The sequence below is a fragment of the Cryptotermes secundus genome, unplaced genomic scaffold (genome assembly GCF_002891405.2).
Source record: "Cryptotermes secundus unplaced genomic scaffold, Csec_1.0 scaffold976, whole genome shotgun sequence".
Lineage (NCBI taxonomy): Eukaryota > Metazoa > Arthropoda > Insecta > Blattodea > Kalotermitidae > Cryptotermes > Cryptotermes secundus.
Genome location: NW_019734370.1, coordinates 516079 through 535584, shown reverse-complemented (window position 1 = coordinate 535584; position 19506 = coordinate 516079). Strand labels below are relative to the sequence as shown.

Below are 19506 nucleotides of genomic sequence, written 5' to 3'. Positions count from 1 at the left end.
GCAATTAATTCAGTTCTAAATTTAACTTTTAATAAGTTGCTGACATTCCTAAATATGCAATACTTTCAAACATAAATGATTTTTCCTGCTTCACTGCGGCAAGAAATGAATATAGATATATATATGTCAATCTCTTTGTATGTACTTCTACATCAGTCATCTCATTAGACTCACAGACACAAACCTGGAATGTGGTAACAGACTTGCCCATAGATAATTTCAATTGAAAGTTACCAGATTCTTTAATTATACTACAATTAACATAACTGTCACCAGTAATGTATCTGAAGGGCAGTTTCATTCAATATAGGTTTCATACTTACTAACGGGGTTGCTATAAGGCAATGCTCTAGACTTTTATTTGGTACTCAGTTCAAATCTCGGCTAGGACACCAGCCTTTTCTTTTGGTGGTTTTCCTTGATCCCTCCAGTCAGATGTCATGATTGTACCTCAATTATGACACAACTCTTTCTTCTAAATCCCTTCCCTTCAGTAAATAATACCTAAAGAAAACATACCGTACTTGTTGAGAACACATTTTCTCTCTTTATTGCTCTCAACAACAGCGGCATAGCCAGAGAGTGTGGTAAAGGGAAATTTATTATCACAACATATATTATTATTCTGCAACAGCAAAGAGTAAATTTCATCAATCAAGTTTGCAGTTCACCATTTCATACATACTTAATAATCCAAATATACACACTTGGTAGTCACCAAGAAGTTTGGTGTACTAGCAATGCTAGTCAGGAGGTAGAGACTTCAAATCTCTCATGGGAATGCAGTTAACTTCATAGGTTTCTAGTGGTTTTCTTCCTCCCTTTGAGGCAAATAATAGGATCATACCACCAGTAGGCCACGACTTCTTCCTTCCAGATCCTCTTCAGTTCATTATTCACCCATAATCACATACTAAAATCCAACGCTACATACTCTATATGTCATTATATAAAATACAAAAAATGAGTAAAATAAATAAATTGTGAGTGGTTACAGCAGCGAATGCTGACAGTAATCAATGCCATTGGAAGGAGCACCTGAATTAGTACCGCAGAGTCCACTTTTGCCAGAAAGTGTTCACTGAATCTTGGAATAGATGTAGCTGCCCTTCCAGAACTTTACAAGCTGCTTATTTGAGAGAAGACAGCAGGTTCCTCCAAAATGTTCATACCTATCAGACTGAATTATGTTAGATCCCAGAATTTTGGCATATATAAAACATACTTTTGCATGGTCCATAAATTGAAAATTATAAATTTACTTAGAAATGGATTATTATACAAATAAATTTACACGCAATATAAAACATATATCTAATTAAGATCTATATTTATTGCATATAGTATCTTATAATACTGTGGCATCTAGACCCATTGCTAGGCAACAACCACAAAATAACCAACTATACAACATCTGTTCCTAGGCACCAGCTTGTAAACAGTAACAACAGAATTGTGTTTTCTACGCGGCCCAACCCGAGACGTTATAAGCAGGAAAAGTGAAGAGTGTGTAATACTTAACTGTAAAGTGTAGTCACACCCTGTATCGAAGAGTTCAATAAATTTAGTCATCAATCCAAAACCCGTCTATAGTCATACTGCGTATCTGTGGCAACCAGAACCCATTCACACTCTGTGCACATTCACCAACATCCATCGGATACACTGAATTTCCATAGTAGACAGAAGAGTTTCAATTAAGANCGTTCCTCCGAAACGTCGGTTAACACCACATATACACGGTGCCCAATCCCAGAAGACTGCTTTCTTCATAGTCACCGCCGTGAAATCCTCAAATCTTACAAGAAGTAAAATGTAAACATATTCATCGTGTTTATTAGCAATGATTACTTTATTGACAGGATGCTTATTATGGTGCGATAGCCCAATGCAGAAAGTTACCTTTCCACCTCTTGCCTTAAACCGGTGCACATCTTCGCCCTCAAACCAACTTCTCTCACAACCTCCATTCCCAGCCATGCAATGGAAGCTGTTGCCAACATCATACTGGAACATGGGAGTTGTACGAATAATTGCAGTGTTCTGGGTACACACCACAAATTTTGCAGGATTCCTTCAAGAAATGTAAAGCCGCTGGACAAAATGTTGATGTTATCAGGTTCTTATTATATGGCTTTATACTAACCACATTCAGTTATGTCAGGGGAAGGCTATAGAACAGGAAACAGGATGGGGAAAAATGATGAAATTGTGATGTGCACGTTGATCCAGGAGTTTGTAGTCTTAGCAAGTACAAGGCCCCAAAGACTTTGAATGCAGGGTTTCCAGCCTATGATCATGCCAACAGTTCCACCAGGCAGAGACTGCAGCCCAAATTCAAGCCCAGCAGTTGCAACAAGCAGAATCTAAAGTGAGTTAGAGAACTGCAGGGGTTCAGTTGTTCTGAGCTGTTGATGTTAGAAGCTGGTAGCTGAGACTCAGGACCATTTGGTAACTCAGAGGAAGGGAAATGTCCTCAGTTGAAAGCCACCACCAAGCAACGGCAGTGAAGATATGACTGTGGATACTAGTGTGTGTAATAGTGAACCATAAATTTTAGTAACGTGCTGCATCAGTGTGTCCAATAAATCAGGTCATCAATCCAGAACCCATCTGCAGTCACTAAAATCATGTGAAAATATGGTGAAATATCCAACAAAATAAAGGACAATTTTCTTTTTTTCTGACTGCAGGTAGTGTATTTGCGTTCATAACAAAACTGGCTATTGGTACTCATTAGTCTATCTTTCTCCTGCTAAGTAAAATACATAGGTTACGCCAAATAGTAAACCGATTTTTATAAACAAATTTTTTAAAGACAGTGATTCGGTATGTAAATGACATGCATTCCATTTTTAGATACTGCATCATGTATTATGCTGATATAGGACATAGCAGCCAGAAGGTTAATAAGGGCCAATGAAGGAATGGATTTGAAAATACTTCAGAGGTACATTCAATACTTGATTTGTATCACAGTCAGCAGTACAAGAAATTCATTTTGTCATCCAGATTTGCATCACCAGTGAATAAGGAGAAAGACCAAGGGAACCTCAGAGAATGCACATGGAACTACTGTGTACTCCCACTGTTCTTTCTATATGCTCTTGCACTCAATTTCCATGGATTACACTGTCTTCTTAAAATGTTTCGGATGTGTAAAGGTAAAAGCAGAAGGAAAAAATACCTGTGCTCAATCAAGCACCATGCCATGAAGACATATGAAGCAGCGCAGGTACAACTATATGCACTAGATACAGTGAATGTCTAGCTTCAAGCTCCAGCCGCTGTACCTGTAGGGAATGAATATCTGGTAGCCACTGGATAGGAAGCCATGTGGGATCCAGAGCTTGTCTGGACGCTATGGAGAAGAGAAAAATTCCTTGGTCCTGCTGGGCTTCAAGCCACGATTAACTGTCACCTAGCTGGTAGGAAAGTCACTATAGTGACTGAGCAATCCCAGCTCCAAATATATACACTTTTTTGTTAATTTGTACAGTAACAAACGGATTCCCATTTTGTTCTTCATACAGGACTCACTGTTACCATAATCTGCCACAATTTCTTTCACCTGTAATGAGTGAATTACCACCAGTTAGAAACAAGGGCCTGTTCCCAGTAGCTGAACAAACAGCTGACTTAAGGAAAGATGAAACACTCTGTATGAATAAAGAAAATTTCCTTCTGGGATGTGAAAACTGTGTAGCCTTACACAAGTTTACTGACATTTCAAATGAGTATCCAGCCCCCATCTTCAGGGCAGAAGAGTACTTACATACACCGTGTCACACCCCAGAACTCAGTAAACTTCACCATGCAAGAGTGTACCCTAAAGAAAAATTTCAATTCAACAAAAATCAAAACACACACCATTAATCAGAACTTGCTAGCAAACTGATGTAAACAATAAGAAAACCATGAAACCTAGTAACTCAAATTTACAACATGAACAGTTTATGCTAACTCTAGCCACTTCAACATGCGCCTCCAGCGGCAATGTGAACTTGCTTGAGAATCTCACTACCAGCTATTGATATACGTGTATACTTTTGAGTCTGTCTTCTGCATTTCATACTAAAGACCGTGGCTTTTGCAGTGTCCAAAATATTTTATTATAATTACATCTCTCTCAATTTCATTGACGGATTTAAAAAATGTGTTGGTTTATCTATTAAAAATTATGAATGACCGAAGAGGGTCTGCTACTGAATTTTTAATTGTTATCTACATGAATCTGAGCCTTCAAAGGGTTAAACTGAGCTTCACAATCACTGTAACATCAAAGTCACGGTTATTTGAGCGAGGATGGATCCAGTGCGAGGCTTCCATCACGTCACGCTTCTCCTGTGATATTATGTCCATCACTAAGCGGCCTCCGTAGTCTAGAAGTAACGTTCCCACCTCATGACTCATGGTACACGGGTTCAAACCCGGCGGAGGTCATGGAATTTTTAAGGGCGGGAAAATTCAGGGAACAAGTCCTCCGGGAGGGACTTTAAGCCGTGAGTCCCATGTCATAGCTTTACAGCATGTAAAAGAACCTCATGTCTCAAGGAGGCCTCTGAGCCAAATTATCGGACATTTACCGCCCAACAAGTTTCTGACGCCTCTGGTAGATGGGGGAAGCATCAGGTACCGCTGCACCAGTAGAGGCCGAACTCGCTGGCTAAGTCAGGGCTGATGGCACGCACCAGTACCGGTAGGGTACAGAGACTGGTAGAACATCAAAGGGGGACGTACAATAGACTACTAGTCGCAGTGCATGGGGAAACCCACCCCCTCCAATAATAATAATAATAATAATAATAATAATAATAATAATAATAATAATAAATGTCCATCACTAAACTTGGAATTTAGGCCAAACCATTACTAGAAAGGACTTCATTAGTTAGGGTACAAAGTGAAAGTTGTCCTTGCACTTAATCAAGCATCAAGCCATGAAGACAAAGATGAGTGAAAGAATAACACCATTCTTAACCACAGCATTAGACGCAGTAAAGTAGACAGCTTCAGGTCCGAGCCAATTCACTCCCATGGAGAGGGTCCTAAGTACCACCAGGCAGGAAGCTGGATGGGCCCCAAGGTCTAGCTGAAAGTAGTGGTAAACACAAAGATCTTTGCCCCTATTAGGAATCAAACCTGGTCCAGTCAATTTACTGATTTACAATCTTGATTCCCAGGCATGTGATTTGTGTCGGACATCTGCTCCATTCTCCAGTTCTTTCAGTCATACACTCTCTTATGAGTGAGTATTTCTGTGTACGGTTCTCTGGATTTGGTTTAGGAAGGCTTGCATGGAGAGTCTGTATTTATTTCGACGTAGAAAGGAGGAATCACTACTCATATAAGTTTTCAGGTTTTCATGGCAGTGACTGCTCAGAGTGTAGTCTTCTGATTGTGACACCGTGTACCTTCCAGGTGAATATCAATGATCTTGAGGAACACACTGCACTTCAACCCTGAAGATGGAAGCAGTATGTTCCTCTAAAACGCTGTTACCCATCTACTAGGATACTCAGTGTCACAGTGCAGAGGAACACAATCTGAATTGCTGCCTCTTATTTTGATAACATTAATCCATAAAATAAAAAGTTAATGAGAAAGCAGGTTTACATAAAAGTTGACCCAATCAGATAGCTGCTCTGTACAGGTTACTGTAATATTAAGACACGGTTTTAAAAGCTCCAGCAACAAAATGTTGATTACAAAATCAATCTCAGTAAACAAACGAGAAATTCTATCTCTGGTCCTCATCACATCTGATTGTCTGTTTCTTAATGACTTTCCAATTCATGCAGTTACATGTGATCACACTGGGCTACATTAACATTAAGATATGTGGCAGATGCCCTTTTGTCTGTTAAGTTTCAGGTCCACTTCCACAGCCTTCCGAAGTGTTACTGCTCATCTGATCCGTCCTCTGCCTGCCAGAGTGTAAACTACACAATAAAGCACCTCTGCTGTGTTGTTCTATATTTATGCAGGTAAGAGATGGGCTGTAGCTCAAATTGCTGAGAAGAAATGGACAGGATCTTGCCTCAACCGCTCCAAATGTGCACAACAGGTCCACAGATTTTTCCTACAAAAATTTTCTAAAATATCCATTTTTCCAAAAAAGAAATGCTGAACAAAACCCAGTCTTTGTAATGAAGCGCATATCTGTATGTTACGCATGTGTATCCTTTTAAAAGCACAAGCGAAGAGAATGCACTGCACAGACAGACAGGACTGTACATTTCCTTGGTTCAAGTTTTCATTATCTTATACACATTGAATTAGCACTAGAAATTGTACCCGCAGTTTCTCCGACAAGTGTACGCATTCACAGTTACACAGCCAAACACACTCCCCTATATCCAGTGGTTAAACATAACTAAATGCCCCTTACCAAGTATTACATAGCAGAAGCAGCAGAATAATATAAAAACATAACATTTTACAGAACATGAACAAAGAGGGATTAAAAATATCATGTGAAGAACAAGAGTCCAGGCTCACTAAACTGCAACGTGTGGGCATTATGCAAAACCAGACACACATGAAAACCAAGTTGGTAGTGAGAGTGTGTTTGTGTGTACCCTGGCAGTCACAGTAGCGCTGCTACTCGTGTTCGGAGGCTTACTGGATCACACAGCACTTGCACTTTGGCTTTTTCTTGATGACTACGTGTTCTACTTGCGATGCGTCACTTGCTGGGACCACTGTTCCATGCTGGACTTCCACTGCTCCTGCTGCTGCTGACTTCTCATCAGAGCATGGAGCGTTTCCATTGGCTCCAATTTTGTTTCCATTGTTTTGCTTCGAGGCTCCCAGAGGTGCAGATTGTGACAATGGAGACACGACATCCGCCGTACTGGCAGGCGTTGCAACAGGTGAAGATGCAGCACTGTGATGATCTGCCTGGTCGTGTCCTTCAGAATCTGTCACGGATGGCAGTTTGGGAGCCGCGCTGCCTGGGGTTGGTGTGATCGGTTTGCCACCCTTTATCATTTCGACTATCTCGTCGGCTTCCCGGCTCAGGTCACCATCAGGTCGAAATGGGTTATCCCACCCACTGTCAGTGCTGAAAAACGAAAAAAAAAAATATATATAGACACACAATTCTATTTATATCCTTAATAACCATCATCATTACGTTCTCTGCGAAATTTTTTAAATCTGGTACAGTCACCTTCATGACATACTCAAAAAACTAAATACATTTCTAATCCCAATCTGTTCCCATGATTCATTTAGATTCTAACTAGCAATATATCAGGAGTTAAGAAGACAACTCTTGCACTTTGTAACCATTCTGGGGCACTCTGGTTACTTGCCTGTATGTACCACTGCTTGAAATTAAAAAACTCTGCATTTGTATTTTGTTCACAGAGTTAATTTGTGTGCTTCCTATGCTTTTCACAATAAACAGTGGTCAATTTCCCAAACTGTATTAACTAATTGGTCTTTATAATGGAAGAGTGTGTTGACTGAGAAGTAGGTGCTTTGGATTTTAAATATTATGTACAAGCACTTGGCACTTCAAATGGTTAATATATATATAAGCATCTTTTTATTTACACTGATGCTCCAGTGTGACAGGTCTGACAGACTCACTGGCTGTGCCCGCCTTCTGGGAAGTGCAGAGGTGAGCTTATGGCCTCCTAGTTCCCTAACTTTTGTACAATTTTATCCCTTCACTTTCCCTCCAGACCGACTAATCTACTATAAGCTTCTGGATGTATGTCATTCAAAAATATTAAGTACGGTTCTTATTACGTGGGCAAACGTCTGCTTTTACCGGTTCTTACGGTCTCTTCGCTTGTGGCTTTCTTATATTTTTCCTTCTACCCTGAAGATGGAGGCGATACGTTCCTCCGAAACGTCGGTTAACACCACATATACACAGTGCCATATCCCAGAAGACTGCTTTCTTCAAACTGATTTTGGTTTGTCTGTTTTTCATTTTATGGAACACAGTTTCTTTTCAGCTTACAATTTACAACCAATTAAGAACTCCAATGATCTGTCATACCAAAACGTCTGTGAAAATGACTTGGGAATGACGAGGGGCTTAAAAAGTACAAAATTACATCAGAATTATCACATTTTCATAAGCAATTGTTATGCCAAGTTCTACATCACTTCTGTCATGCTTCTGGGGTAAAATTCTTGTCAGGAAGTAGTTCCCCAAGAAGTTGCATGACGTCTTGGTGATGGAGATTCCATACTCCACTGACCTCATGATCATCAGATACTGACTGGACCTCCCTTCTTATGAAGTGAAACTTACAAGCGAACTATTGGGCCCTCAAGAGGTAGTTCAAAGTTGTGACGTTGAGCACCTGCACACAATGTTAGCTACACTTCGGGATTTCTTCCCACAGAAGGACTACAAAGAAATTTGCTTAAGTTTAAGGTCTTTCATTCTGGTCCGTCACACTAACCAATTAACAATCAAGTTCCTTCCGTCAAATGTGACACTTTTTTAAGTTTTCCACCTCGTCAGCACCTGCCTTACATGTTTCGGCTCACCACGGAGCCATCATCAGAGGCATTTATAGTAGAAAAAGAAATCACCAACACACAAAACTTCACTTTGTCCAAGATAGCCACGTTCCAGTTAATTAAAATAATTACAAATAGTTAAAATNTAAAATTCAGGGAGTGGCGGGGCCCCTCCCTGCAGGCGACCATGGGCCAGTGAACCGATTTACACGCTCCAGCAATTTCCGAGTAGACAAGACAAGTGAAACCCAACAAATAAAATGCCCCAAGCGGTTTCCAAACCAAGGGACATTAGAAGAATAGGAAGACCAGGTACAAGATGGTTACGAAACGTGGGACGAGACCAGCGAATTCGTCGAATCTGTGGGTGGAAGCAAAAACAGCTGGACAGGGGGCGATATAGAAGGTCAAGGTCTGCTTTGGCCTGTAACACCACAGAAAACGAATTCCTTCCTTCCCGGTTTCAGAACCACTACTGGCTGTCCTGCGCAGGTCAGAGCTTCGGGGACCACTTCCGCTCACGGTTAGAGTCACACCGCGGAAAAACATTCCGCGAATGGTGGGCATGACAACATTCGAGGCTTCTCACTTTCTGCCTGCTGTTGCCCTGTCTGGCCTATGTTAACCTGCCCAAAACGCTCGTACCTAGCATAAGTTATCCCTACTGTGTGTCTAAAACAATTCTGTCATGCCCGGAGTAGCAACTTCATGTATCCAACAAGATCCCCAATATCGCGGTTTGGCTCCCATCGGATGCTGACTTTCTATCGATGACGTAATAATCTACGTCACTATTTGCTGACGACGATACCTCAAAGATGATTTATACACAGTTTATACCGACGCCCAAGTGAACTGAACGGATAGAAGACTGGCGGGGGGAGCGACAGCTGGTGGGAGATTTGGAGGGGGCCGATCGATGTAACCTCCCGAAGAGAACCATCTTCTGGGTTATAGCGCTGTGTAGTCCGCTGAAAATCAACCGAGGTTTCGGAGGAATATATCGTCTTCACCTTCAAGGTCGAATAAGCTGAGCAAGTTACCAACGTGAAAGCAAATTGCAAGACTCCGAAACGTCGGCTGACTTTCAACGGACTACATGGTGTTATATCCCAGAAGATAGTGCTCTTCATAACCACCGCAGTGAGACCCTCAAGTACGAGTACTAAACACGTAACGCCTTCCCGTGGCCACAGAACCTGTCTAATGCGAAAACTGGCTACAGTGACAGAACCCGGGATCAGGGGAATTTAATGTGTTTTCAGAGACTTCAATTTTGAGAACTTGCGCAGTTTCACTCAGCTCCTCCTCCGTTCGTATCCCGGACAAAGAGATTTGGACCCACCCACACCACTACTTCCTCTTTCATTGTCAAGCCACTCACACCTCACTAACACGCAGTGGCTGCCATCTTGAGGACCCGTGACTGGGGGCATCTGGAAGGGGTAATGCATACCGAGGAGCTTCATAATTTGTGCTCTTCAATAAATATTATCGGGATGATTAAGTCAAGGAGAGTGAGGTGGGCGGGAGTGTAGCACGCATGCGTGTGATGTGAAATCATCATCATCATCATCAGTAATCTGTCAAGACGACAGGTCCACAGTCTCTTCCAAAACAATTCCTCCACTTAATGCGATCTAGAGCTTTCTCCTTCAAATGACAGTATCCTCTTCTGTCCCCAAGGTCATCCAGCATCTTCTTACGTCTTCTTCCTCGTCTTCTTGTCACTTCTATCCGCCCATCTATCTTTCCTTCGATAGCTTCTTTTAGAAGGCAGTTTCTGCGTAAAACATGACCAATCCAATTAGCCTTCCGTTTTCTTATTTCATGTAGGATATTCCTCTGCTCACTGACTCTAATTAACACTTCTTCATTTCTCACATAATCGNAAATTTTCATTACTTTTTTTTTTTTTGTGAAATGTATATACAAAATGTCTTAAAAGCCGACGAGATGACCAAAACGCGTGGATGGGAGGATATTAAAATGGATCTAAGAAAAATAGGATTTTGGGGTGGGGGGTTGGACTGGATTCGTGTAATTCAGGATAGGGGTCGGCGGTGGTCTCTTTGGAGAAGGTAATGAACCTTTGGGTGTCATAAAACACAGGGAATTTGTTGAATGCCAGAGCGACTGTTAACTTCTCTGTTCCATGGAGTTATTTACTTGCTACTGCAACGCGATGTTGCAACGTAACAATAAATACAAACAAAACTGCTCTTATCTTCACAGACAGGCCAAAACGTTAAGATTCATTACATAATTAAATTATATGAGCAAATATGGATGCCAGAGCAATGCAAACAGCTACCCAACACACGGCCTTACAGAGAGAAGCAAGGGCAATTCACAACACTGGACATGGCTTACAAACACACCAGGCTGTCAATGTCAATTCTCCCAGTCGACAAACAAAAATTTCATTTACACGTTTCAGAACAAGGAAGTGTGAGGTAACTTTCCGAACTCAGTCTCGACTCGATCGAATTTCTACATACATCGGATACTTGTGACGACATCCACCCCCCCCCACCCTTCCATCTTCTCAAGTCCATTAGTTACGCCCAAATTTCCGTCAGGTCTAAAAATGGCTTTGGGGGGGGGATACGCAGCAGCGCGCGCGTTTCACAGACTGGACTGGGGTTCACTTACCGACGCTGTCCTACCTCGGCCTGCGTCATGTCCAGCGGTACTATTAGTGAGTTATGAACTGGGGAGGATGTGGAAGGAAACGGTCGTAGCCTAATTTAAGTTACTATCCCGCAATTTGTTTGAAGGGGCTGAGGGTATCCACGAATAGCTGATGCCCTGGCTGGGATTCGAACTGGAATCTCCCGAATAAAATTCTACAGCGTTACCCTTATACCAGCCTGTTCGGTGTCTTGCTGTTTTCAAAAGGTGCCTGTAGTGAAAATTTTGTATTCATTTGTCATGGATCCACTGCGTGCTATGTGCCCTGTTCACGCCATACTCTTCGTCTTCTGACCCCAATACTCTGTCCTGAAGAGTACAAATTATGAAGCTCCGTATTACGAATTTTTCTCCTTCCCCGTTACTCTCTCCCTCTTAGTTCGAAACACTTTCGCCGTCAATGTCCCCGGTTTCATGACCCGTCGGATCTACCGGTCGCATTAAATGTTTATTGCATAGGCCCGCTGAACATAATCTGTGCTCTCCAAAGGTAAACGGAACATACAACTCCCCTCCCCTCCCCCTTTTATTAAAAGAAACGAGCATCCATAAGCCGTGCAACTTCCGGAACCCAGCAGCAGTAAACACAAAACTGCATGTTTAACTTAATTACAAATTATTTGGCCACGACAGGTATGGCAGTGTCTGTTCTCCTAACGGCGAGAGAAAAATGTCATACCCACAATAAAAGGGACAAAATTTCAGTTTTCTAATCCTTCCAGCCGCACTATGACCCTGGGGTCGACTCAGCCTCTAACAGAAATGAGTACCAGGAATATTCCTCGGGGTAAAGGGCGGCCGGCGCTTGAGACTGACCTCACCACCATCTGTGAGCCGACTGTTTAGAAAATGTGGGAGCTTCGACGCCTCAAAACCTTACGGGCCTTCATAACCTGTTACATGGATATCTTTACTTTTTTTTAATTACATTTTAATCAGTTTTTTAGACAGGAGGTGCATTACAGAACACTGATAAACTGCGTGGTAGCAAGCATTCTCCGAATTTAAATTAAAATATGAATGTAACTTCAAAATAGCCTCCTCGGTTCTAGAACGCACAGCTTCCAAATTCAACTTTACGATTTTGTGAGCCCCGCTGTTCGAGTAACGCAAATATGACCCCAAAGCTGGCACTAACGTAATCACCGCACAGCACAGGTTCAACCTGAGTTTCCCACGCAGGTAATTAACCCTTAAAATCGCAGTGGTTATAATATGTACCATCCGCTTTAGCATCAGAAACTCCGCATTCTGCTCAAGAAGTGTATCTGCGTGTTTCGCACGGCTCTCACAATAAAGAGCGATTATCGGCGTAGTGTCCCCTGTGAGGTACGAACCGAATTTTTAAATACCATTCATATACACGTCACCCTTTAAAGGGTTATGAAGCGGTTTAATTTCACAGGTTGCATCCTGTTGTGTTTCAGAGACACAAACACACTGCAACATGTTTCGGTCACACATGACAATGCCATGGTCACATCATCGAAAAACGTGTCCATGGGCCTCACATACCGGGCTTATTACGTAGAATTTCCGCAACAAGACATACGCAAAACACACGCCCAATTTCTACACTGTAGCAGGATATCCCCTTAATATAAATATTCTAGCTGGATCGCTAACCCACCTACATATATTTCTTAATACCCTCTAACAGCTAAATACTCTATATAATATACACTTTAATATTTTTTAATAATATTTTCAACATTTTATATGTAGTACACCCTTATTTATTACTATCTTTTTATTTTTAATCATGTATTTGCTATTTTAACTACACACCAATCTGAGGCAAAGTTTTTATGTTAATATTCAATATGACGCGTTGCACCGATATAACTATACGTATTCCCACCTGATGATGGTCATGTATGCCCGAAACATGTCGCAGTATATAAAGATCTAAATGCAATACGGAAATATTTGTTGTGTTGACGGTAGCATAGTTCCTAGATATTATGAAGAGGGTTACATACAGCATTATCTCCCGATATAAGCTGGCTTGCTGGTACGACTTAACTTCGCGGGGCGTTTCACACTAACGACGGAGTTTTTGAAGGAGTTAACCAAACAGTGTTCATCTAACACAAACAAGCTAATTTCCTGCCTGTCAAGCAAACACGTCATACAGCACGTCCATATATAACTGGCACATTTTAAAAGCATGACCAACTTTGCTGAAGGCACAAAACGCTGCCATGTAACCTTGTTCATTCATTCCAACATATTGCGTCATCACATCATGGACGTTTTCACCTTCATACGACCGGGAACGTCACAGATCACGGAAGAACAACAAAAGATAGGCATATTCATTCACAACCCTCACTCCCACCCCAACAAACCATTGCCTATTGACAAAATCGCTGCTGATGTAACGCGGTACAACAAAAATAATTACACATTTTGCGACAGCAGCCCTCTTACGTAACATGCGCTGTTGCAAGTACTTGGCTTCCAGCACGAAATGAAAGGCGCCGGAGAAGCTTCAGCTCAAAATATAAAAACTATACGCAAGTTCTGATATCCTCACAGCGGTAATTCACATTCTTGCCTCCTCTGAGTTGACACCGTCAAGTCTTGCAGATGGATACGGACGTTTCAAAAGTACATATTCTCCAGGATCGATTCTGAAGATGGAGGCATCACGTTCTTCCGAAACGCTGGTTCGCGCTTACATGACTACACGCAAGATTCTTATAGCATACAATTGTATCTGCTGGCCATCCCGTATAGCACACCAGAAATGAACTGACTACTTAACCAATTATGTCTACATTTTGCTCACAGAGTGCACTTCTGTGCCCCGTATGATCCCCACACATCATTAACCGCGTGACCTTTATATATGTTCTCTGTGAGGTACGAACTGTATTATTAAATACTCAGGTGAACTTCGGGCTTGCACCAATACGTTCTGTTGGTAGGCCCTGTGCTTGGGTAACCGTAACGTCACCGTGACCCACCTCATTTCCTTCGGCACCTTGACTACGTAATACAGGATTCCTCCGTGCGTAGCAGTCATACTCGGCATCTCCTGTTGCACAATTGAAATGAATCCACCAGCACCGTAAAACAAGTGAACATGCGCCTAGCGGTTCAAGTGTTGCACTGACTTCTGGTTCCCAGCTGGAGGTCGGTAAGCTTCTCGTCTAAATTTGGGCGCACCATCACAGCACGCCTGCCCACAGTGTGTTTACATACGGCGGTATTACAGTGAGGTCACTTGGATACTTCGATGCAACTTCGCCCGCTTCTGCTCAACACCACTGGCTTTCTCTGAGTGCACAATATCGATCTGAATATGGCCGACCCCTAGGACGAACAGGACCAACGCGCGTGCGTCAGACACTTCTTCAGGGACGATGTTTGCAACGGCTATACAGCGGTGATAGCGAAAACTATATTCCCTTTTCAACGGCTCTGTCATTCTCATGAATACAGTCCATCACATGTTGGTACATAAATAATCATGACACAGAACGATAGTACCACAATGGCGCACCGCCCACTTCGCCCGCCGTCTCGACTGGCTGGCGTCCAATCCTGGAATATCGTCACGTCCGAATCCTCAACAGCACTCCTGACCTACTGCAGTGACAGCCGCTACTCGAACACAAGAGCAATTATTGATAGGTTGGGATGCACAATTGGCAATTACCGACAACGTGGAATGGGCAATTGGCAACTACTGAGATCTTCGGATGTAAAAAAAAAAAAGAAGTAAGTAAAGGTATCCCTGTAACAGGACGTCGAGGCTCTCGCATTTTCTAGACAATCGGCTCATAGATGGCGGAAAGGTTCTCAGCGTTACGCGCCGGCCGCCCTTTACCCCCATGAAGATTCCTGGTACTCATTTCTGTTAAGAGGCTGAGTCGACACCAGGGCCATAGTGCGGCAGAGTAGGTCAATGATTTCATCGGGATTGAAACCTGCGACCTTCCGGCGTGTAGCATAGTGTCTCGACCAACTACGCTACTGCGATCCCAAAAATTGGGATGTACAATTAGCAATTACTGACAAGTTCGGATGAACAAATCGAAATTACAAGTTGGAATGGCTAATTCGCAATTACTGACAAGTCTGGATGTACAATTAGCAATTACTGACAAGTCTGGATGTACCATTCGCAATTACTGACAAGTCTGGATGTACAATTAGCAATTACTGACCAGTCTGGATGTACAATTAGCAATTACTGACAAGTTTGGATGAACAATTCGCAATTACTGACAAGTCTGGATGTACAATTGGCAATTACTGACAAGATGGAAATTTCAAAAGTAAGAGTTAATAAAAACGCCGTTAGCTGAATCAAGAAAAGATCAAAATGTTCGAGTAAAGAATTAAAGGCAGCGAGCTACCGTGAGCACGCGACTCGGAGCTTCTTCCTTCGGTTTCGTTAAGCCTTTGAGAGCTGATTGGGGACAAGCCTGCGTGAGAAGGGAAAATTTGTGGGGGCACATCGCGTTTGTTTGAAGGCTTTGCAGGCTTCGCACGCTCGTCTTTCTGATCTAATGCAAGACATCCATGGAAGTGCGTTAAAGTTAGTTTCTACAGCAGAGAGGAACAGAGTGTGCCTCTGTCACAAAGACCAACTGCAGAGGGAAATAATCACTGTTCATTTTGATAATCATTTGAAATCCATATATACATTTTGTGGGCAAAATTCAGTTAACTTTAAACAGGTGGTAGATAGAGTTACCACTGTGCTTTAAAGTGTCAGAATATATGGAATTTGTGGGAGAATTCACTGTGTCAAGCTCAGGTGAGGGCACACTCATGCGCTGACAACAGCAATCTGCAGTCGTGAAATGCGGTGCGCCTCTTGGCCTGAATTCCACTCACGGTTACATTAAAAGAGGGGATTACCCTTATTCGCTCTCGCGTCCAATGGATCTGTGCCGTACACATTCACAAGGGGGGGGGGATAGTCCTGTTTTCCGGCAGTTACAGAAGCCACCCCACAAAAGAGAAACCCGCCCCTCTGTCCCCCCCCAAACCTTTCCGTTACACCTCCATTCAACCAACTCTCTCACAGACAAATCAGTTCGTTTAAACACAGTCGCAAAAAAGCGACGTCTGTTACCTGCAACGGCAGTCACACGAAGTTAAACCTTTAGAGCAGAGGTTACTAGGGCGCTTTTAATTCTTCCCACAGCGTGTAGCTCTAAGCTTCGTACGGTTCTCACAATAAACAGTGACCATTTCCCTAACAGTATGAATGGATTCGCCTGTGTTTTCTGTGAGGTGGGAACTAACTGCATGGAGCAGAGTCCTCGCTCGGCTACTCATGAAATTACCAGAATTTTACTGACCCCGAAGGTGTCCCTATTCTAAGCCAGTTCAATCCAGTCTACACTAATCATATTTCTCTTAGATCAATGTTAATATCAACATCCCATCTGCGTCTCAGTCTTCCTAATGGTTTCTTTCCTCCGGAGAGGGGCAACTGAAGTTTTAAATTTAATTTTCACGATTTTCATTCTTCAAAGGGTTATTACTAACCCCAGTCAATGGTTGACACTTAGAGAAGCTAACAGGACTTTTATTTACCCCAAAGATCCATTGCCGTGTTCACAAGAGACAGCCACTGATCTCTACCCTGAGCCAGATGAATCCTACAAGATCCATTAGGATATTTTGGCATGAAGACCCGCTGCTATGCAGCCATCGCGAAATAAGCAACTATACAAAAAGAGGGCGCTAAGTAACGGCTCCGCAAACAAACGTACTTCCACGTCAACAACTGCAATGCAACAGAGGATCGGTGTTATCTGTGGAGTCCGTGCTAAGATACCATAAGCAGGCCAAGTCCGTGGAAGTAGTCTGTGAGTTGGTTGCTGAGTTAGATAACCGCTGAAGTTCAACTGTTGTGAACTGTTGCTGCTAGAAGCTGGTAGCGGAGACGGGGGAAAGTTCGGGAACCCAAAGGAAGAGGAACATCCGCCGTTGGAAGCCGCTACCAAGCAACGGCTAGCGAAGATAAACAGACTGAGATGGCCTAGTGTGTATTATAATGATTTATGAAGTGTAGTTAACCAGTTGTATAAGTGTGCAATAAATCTAATTACCAACCCAAACCCCGTCTATAGTCACTCAATCACGTGACAGTATGATTTTCTCATCTATGTCCAAGTCTTTCAAGCGGTCTCTTCCATTCAGGATTCCAGATCACCATTTTGCATGCATTTCTCATATCCCATGCGTGCTACATGGGCCGCGAATCTCGTCTGTTGCTAAGGGAATTGTGATTTCCCAGCTACGCAAATTCGCGAGTCAGTATTCAGAATACCGCAGCAACAAGTTCTAGATAAGAGGCAACCCTGGTCACGTGTTCCCATGTCTTATCTCTCAGTTTATGGGGCCCCGCAGGGTTCTCACTGCCAACACTGTGAGCCTCGACCCGAGGGTGTAGAATGGATTCATCCGGTTCAGGCTTTTGTAGACACGGTGATGAACTTTCGGGTTCCATAAAGGTCGAGAAATTTGAGTCGCCCAATGGCGGTTACCTTCTGAAGAAGAGCACTGCTTCATGGGGTTCAATAATCTGCTCTCCTTCCCAACGGGACTTCCCCTTACACTGCGCAAGGTAAAGTTGCCCCTGTGCTTAACTAATTAAGCACTACGCCATGAAGGCGTATGGGGGAGTCGATGTATAGATCCACAATTTCTTGACCTCGGCACTACCTGGAGGTGAGTGGTCAGCTTCAAGGCCCGGCCCCATTACCCCCGGGAAAGAGCCCCTGGTACCAACTGGATAGGAGGCTGGGTGGTTCCCAGAGCCGGTCTGGACGATGTGGAGAAGAGAAAATTCCTGACCCTACCGGGACTGGAACCCCCGACTCCTCGGTCGTGCAGCCCGTAGCCAGTCGCTATACCGACTGCGCTACCCCGCTCCTATACTAAGATAAAGGTTAGGTTATATTTCCAGTTAGTTCAGATGTATGGGGGGCGGTGGTGTACCTCTACTAGACGGGGGGGTGAGTGGCTAGCTTCACGTGCCTCCCAATTTGCCCGCGTGGACAGGATACCGTCTGGTGCTCACAGTCAGTCAGGACATTTCGGAGAAGAGAAAATCTCTTCAGTCATTCAGTCCGCAGCGTAGTCACTATAGTGACTGAGCTACAAAGCTGAACTGACAGTGACCTAGATTCAATGCCACACTGACTAAGTTCAATAAGTACGTTCACTTCAGAATATGTTTTCATATTTTCAACGAAAAAATATCACAGGAGTCCATCATGACACTGAAATCGAAACACTCCGAACGAGGAATAAAAATATTCATGAAACTACTAGCAGGCCTATCTCATACAAAGGTCATCGCGTCTGGCGTCGTACGGAGAAAGCAAAACGGATACTCCTTCGGTGAAATAAAAGTTCTACCCTTCCTATCCACATTTCCAGAGCCATCTGTGTTTAGTTCGTGTAAAACGTACGGTGCGAGTCTACAACTGCAAATACGGTAGGTTTCCTCGACCTGAACCGAATACCCGTGAGCTCAGAACAAATTCCACGCGAATCGTATGAACCGTATTCAAACAGAAAACACAGTACTCCATATCTCACGGAACATATAACGAGGATTCGAGAAGTATGCTCAGGTACCTGCAGTGTTCTGAACACACGCCTCAGTCAACATGCTCATGTATCCTGCACTGTTCTGAACACACTCCGCAGTCAACATGCTCAGGTATCCTGCAGTGTTCTGAACACACGCCTCAGTCAACATGCTCACGTATCCTGCACTATTCTGAACACACGCCGCAGTCAACATCCTCAGGTATCCTGCAGTGTTCTGAACACACGCCTCAGTCAACATGCTCAGGTATCCTGCAGTGTTCTGAACCCGCGCCTCAGTCAACAATCTCAGGTATCCTGCATTGTTGTGCTGGCAGTATAACATGTGGGGCGATCCTGCTCAATCCAACAAACTCTATCCTTCGTGAAGTTCCTTACTTAAGGAATCTTGAGAAAGATAGGGTAAGATGGTATGGATTGAATTGATGTGGCTCAGGATATGGACCAGTGGATGGCTCTTGTGAACACGGTAATGAACCTTCGGGTTCCATAAAATGCTGAGAAGTTCTTGAGTAGCTGCTCAACTGGCGGCTTCTCATGAAAGGCTCAGCTCCACGAGTGGGTGGCGGTGGTTACTTACGGATGGACATGCTACACCCAACGTACACTGAGATACAAAACAAAGTTTCTTCTATTAGGTAAGGTTTCGGGCGCATCACCCTGTAGATGCTGACGTCACGTCCTCACGAATATCAGAAATGGTGCGCAAATGCCGCCCGCCGGGGGGGGGGG

At 43.2% G+C, this 19506-nt stretch overlaps 1 protein-coding gene across 1 annotated transcript in view; it reads right to left on the bottom strand.

Moving 5' to 3' along the window:
• Positions 1-5352: 5352 nt before the first annotated feature.
• Positions 5353-19506, bottom strand: part of LOC111868934 — a 116861-nt gene continuing 102707 nt past the window's right edge. The window contains exon 5 of the mRNA XM_023860059.2: positions 5353-7066. Within this exon, the coding sequence (XP_023715827.1) occupies positions 6622-7066 (445 nt within the window). The 3' untranslated portion in view covers positions 5353-6621. The remainder of the gene's footprint in view (positions 7067-19506) is intronic.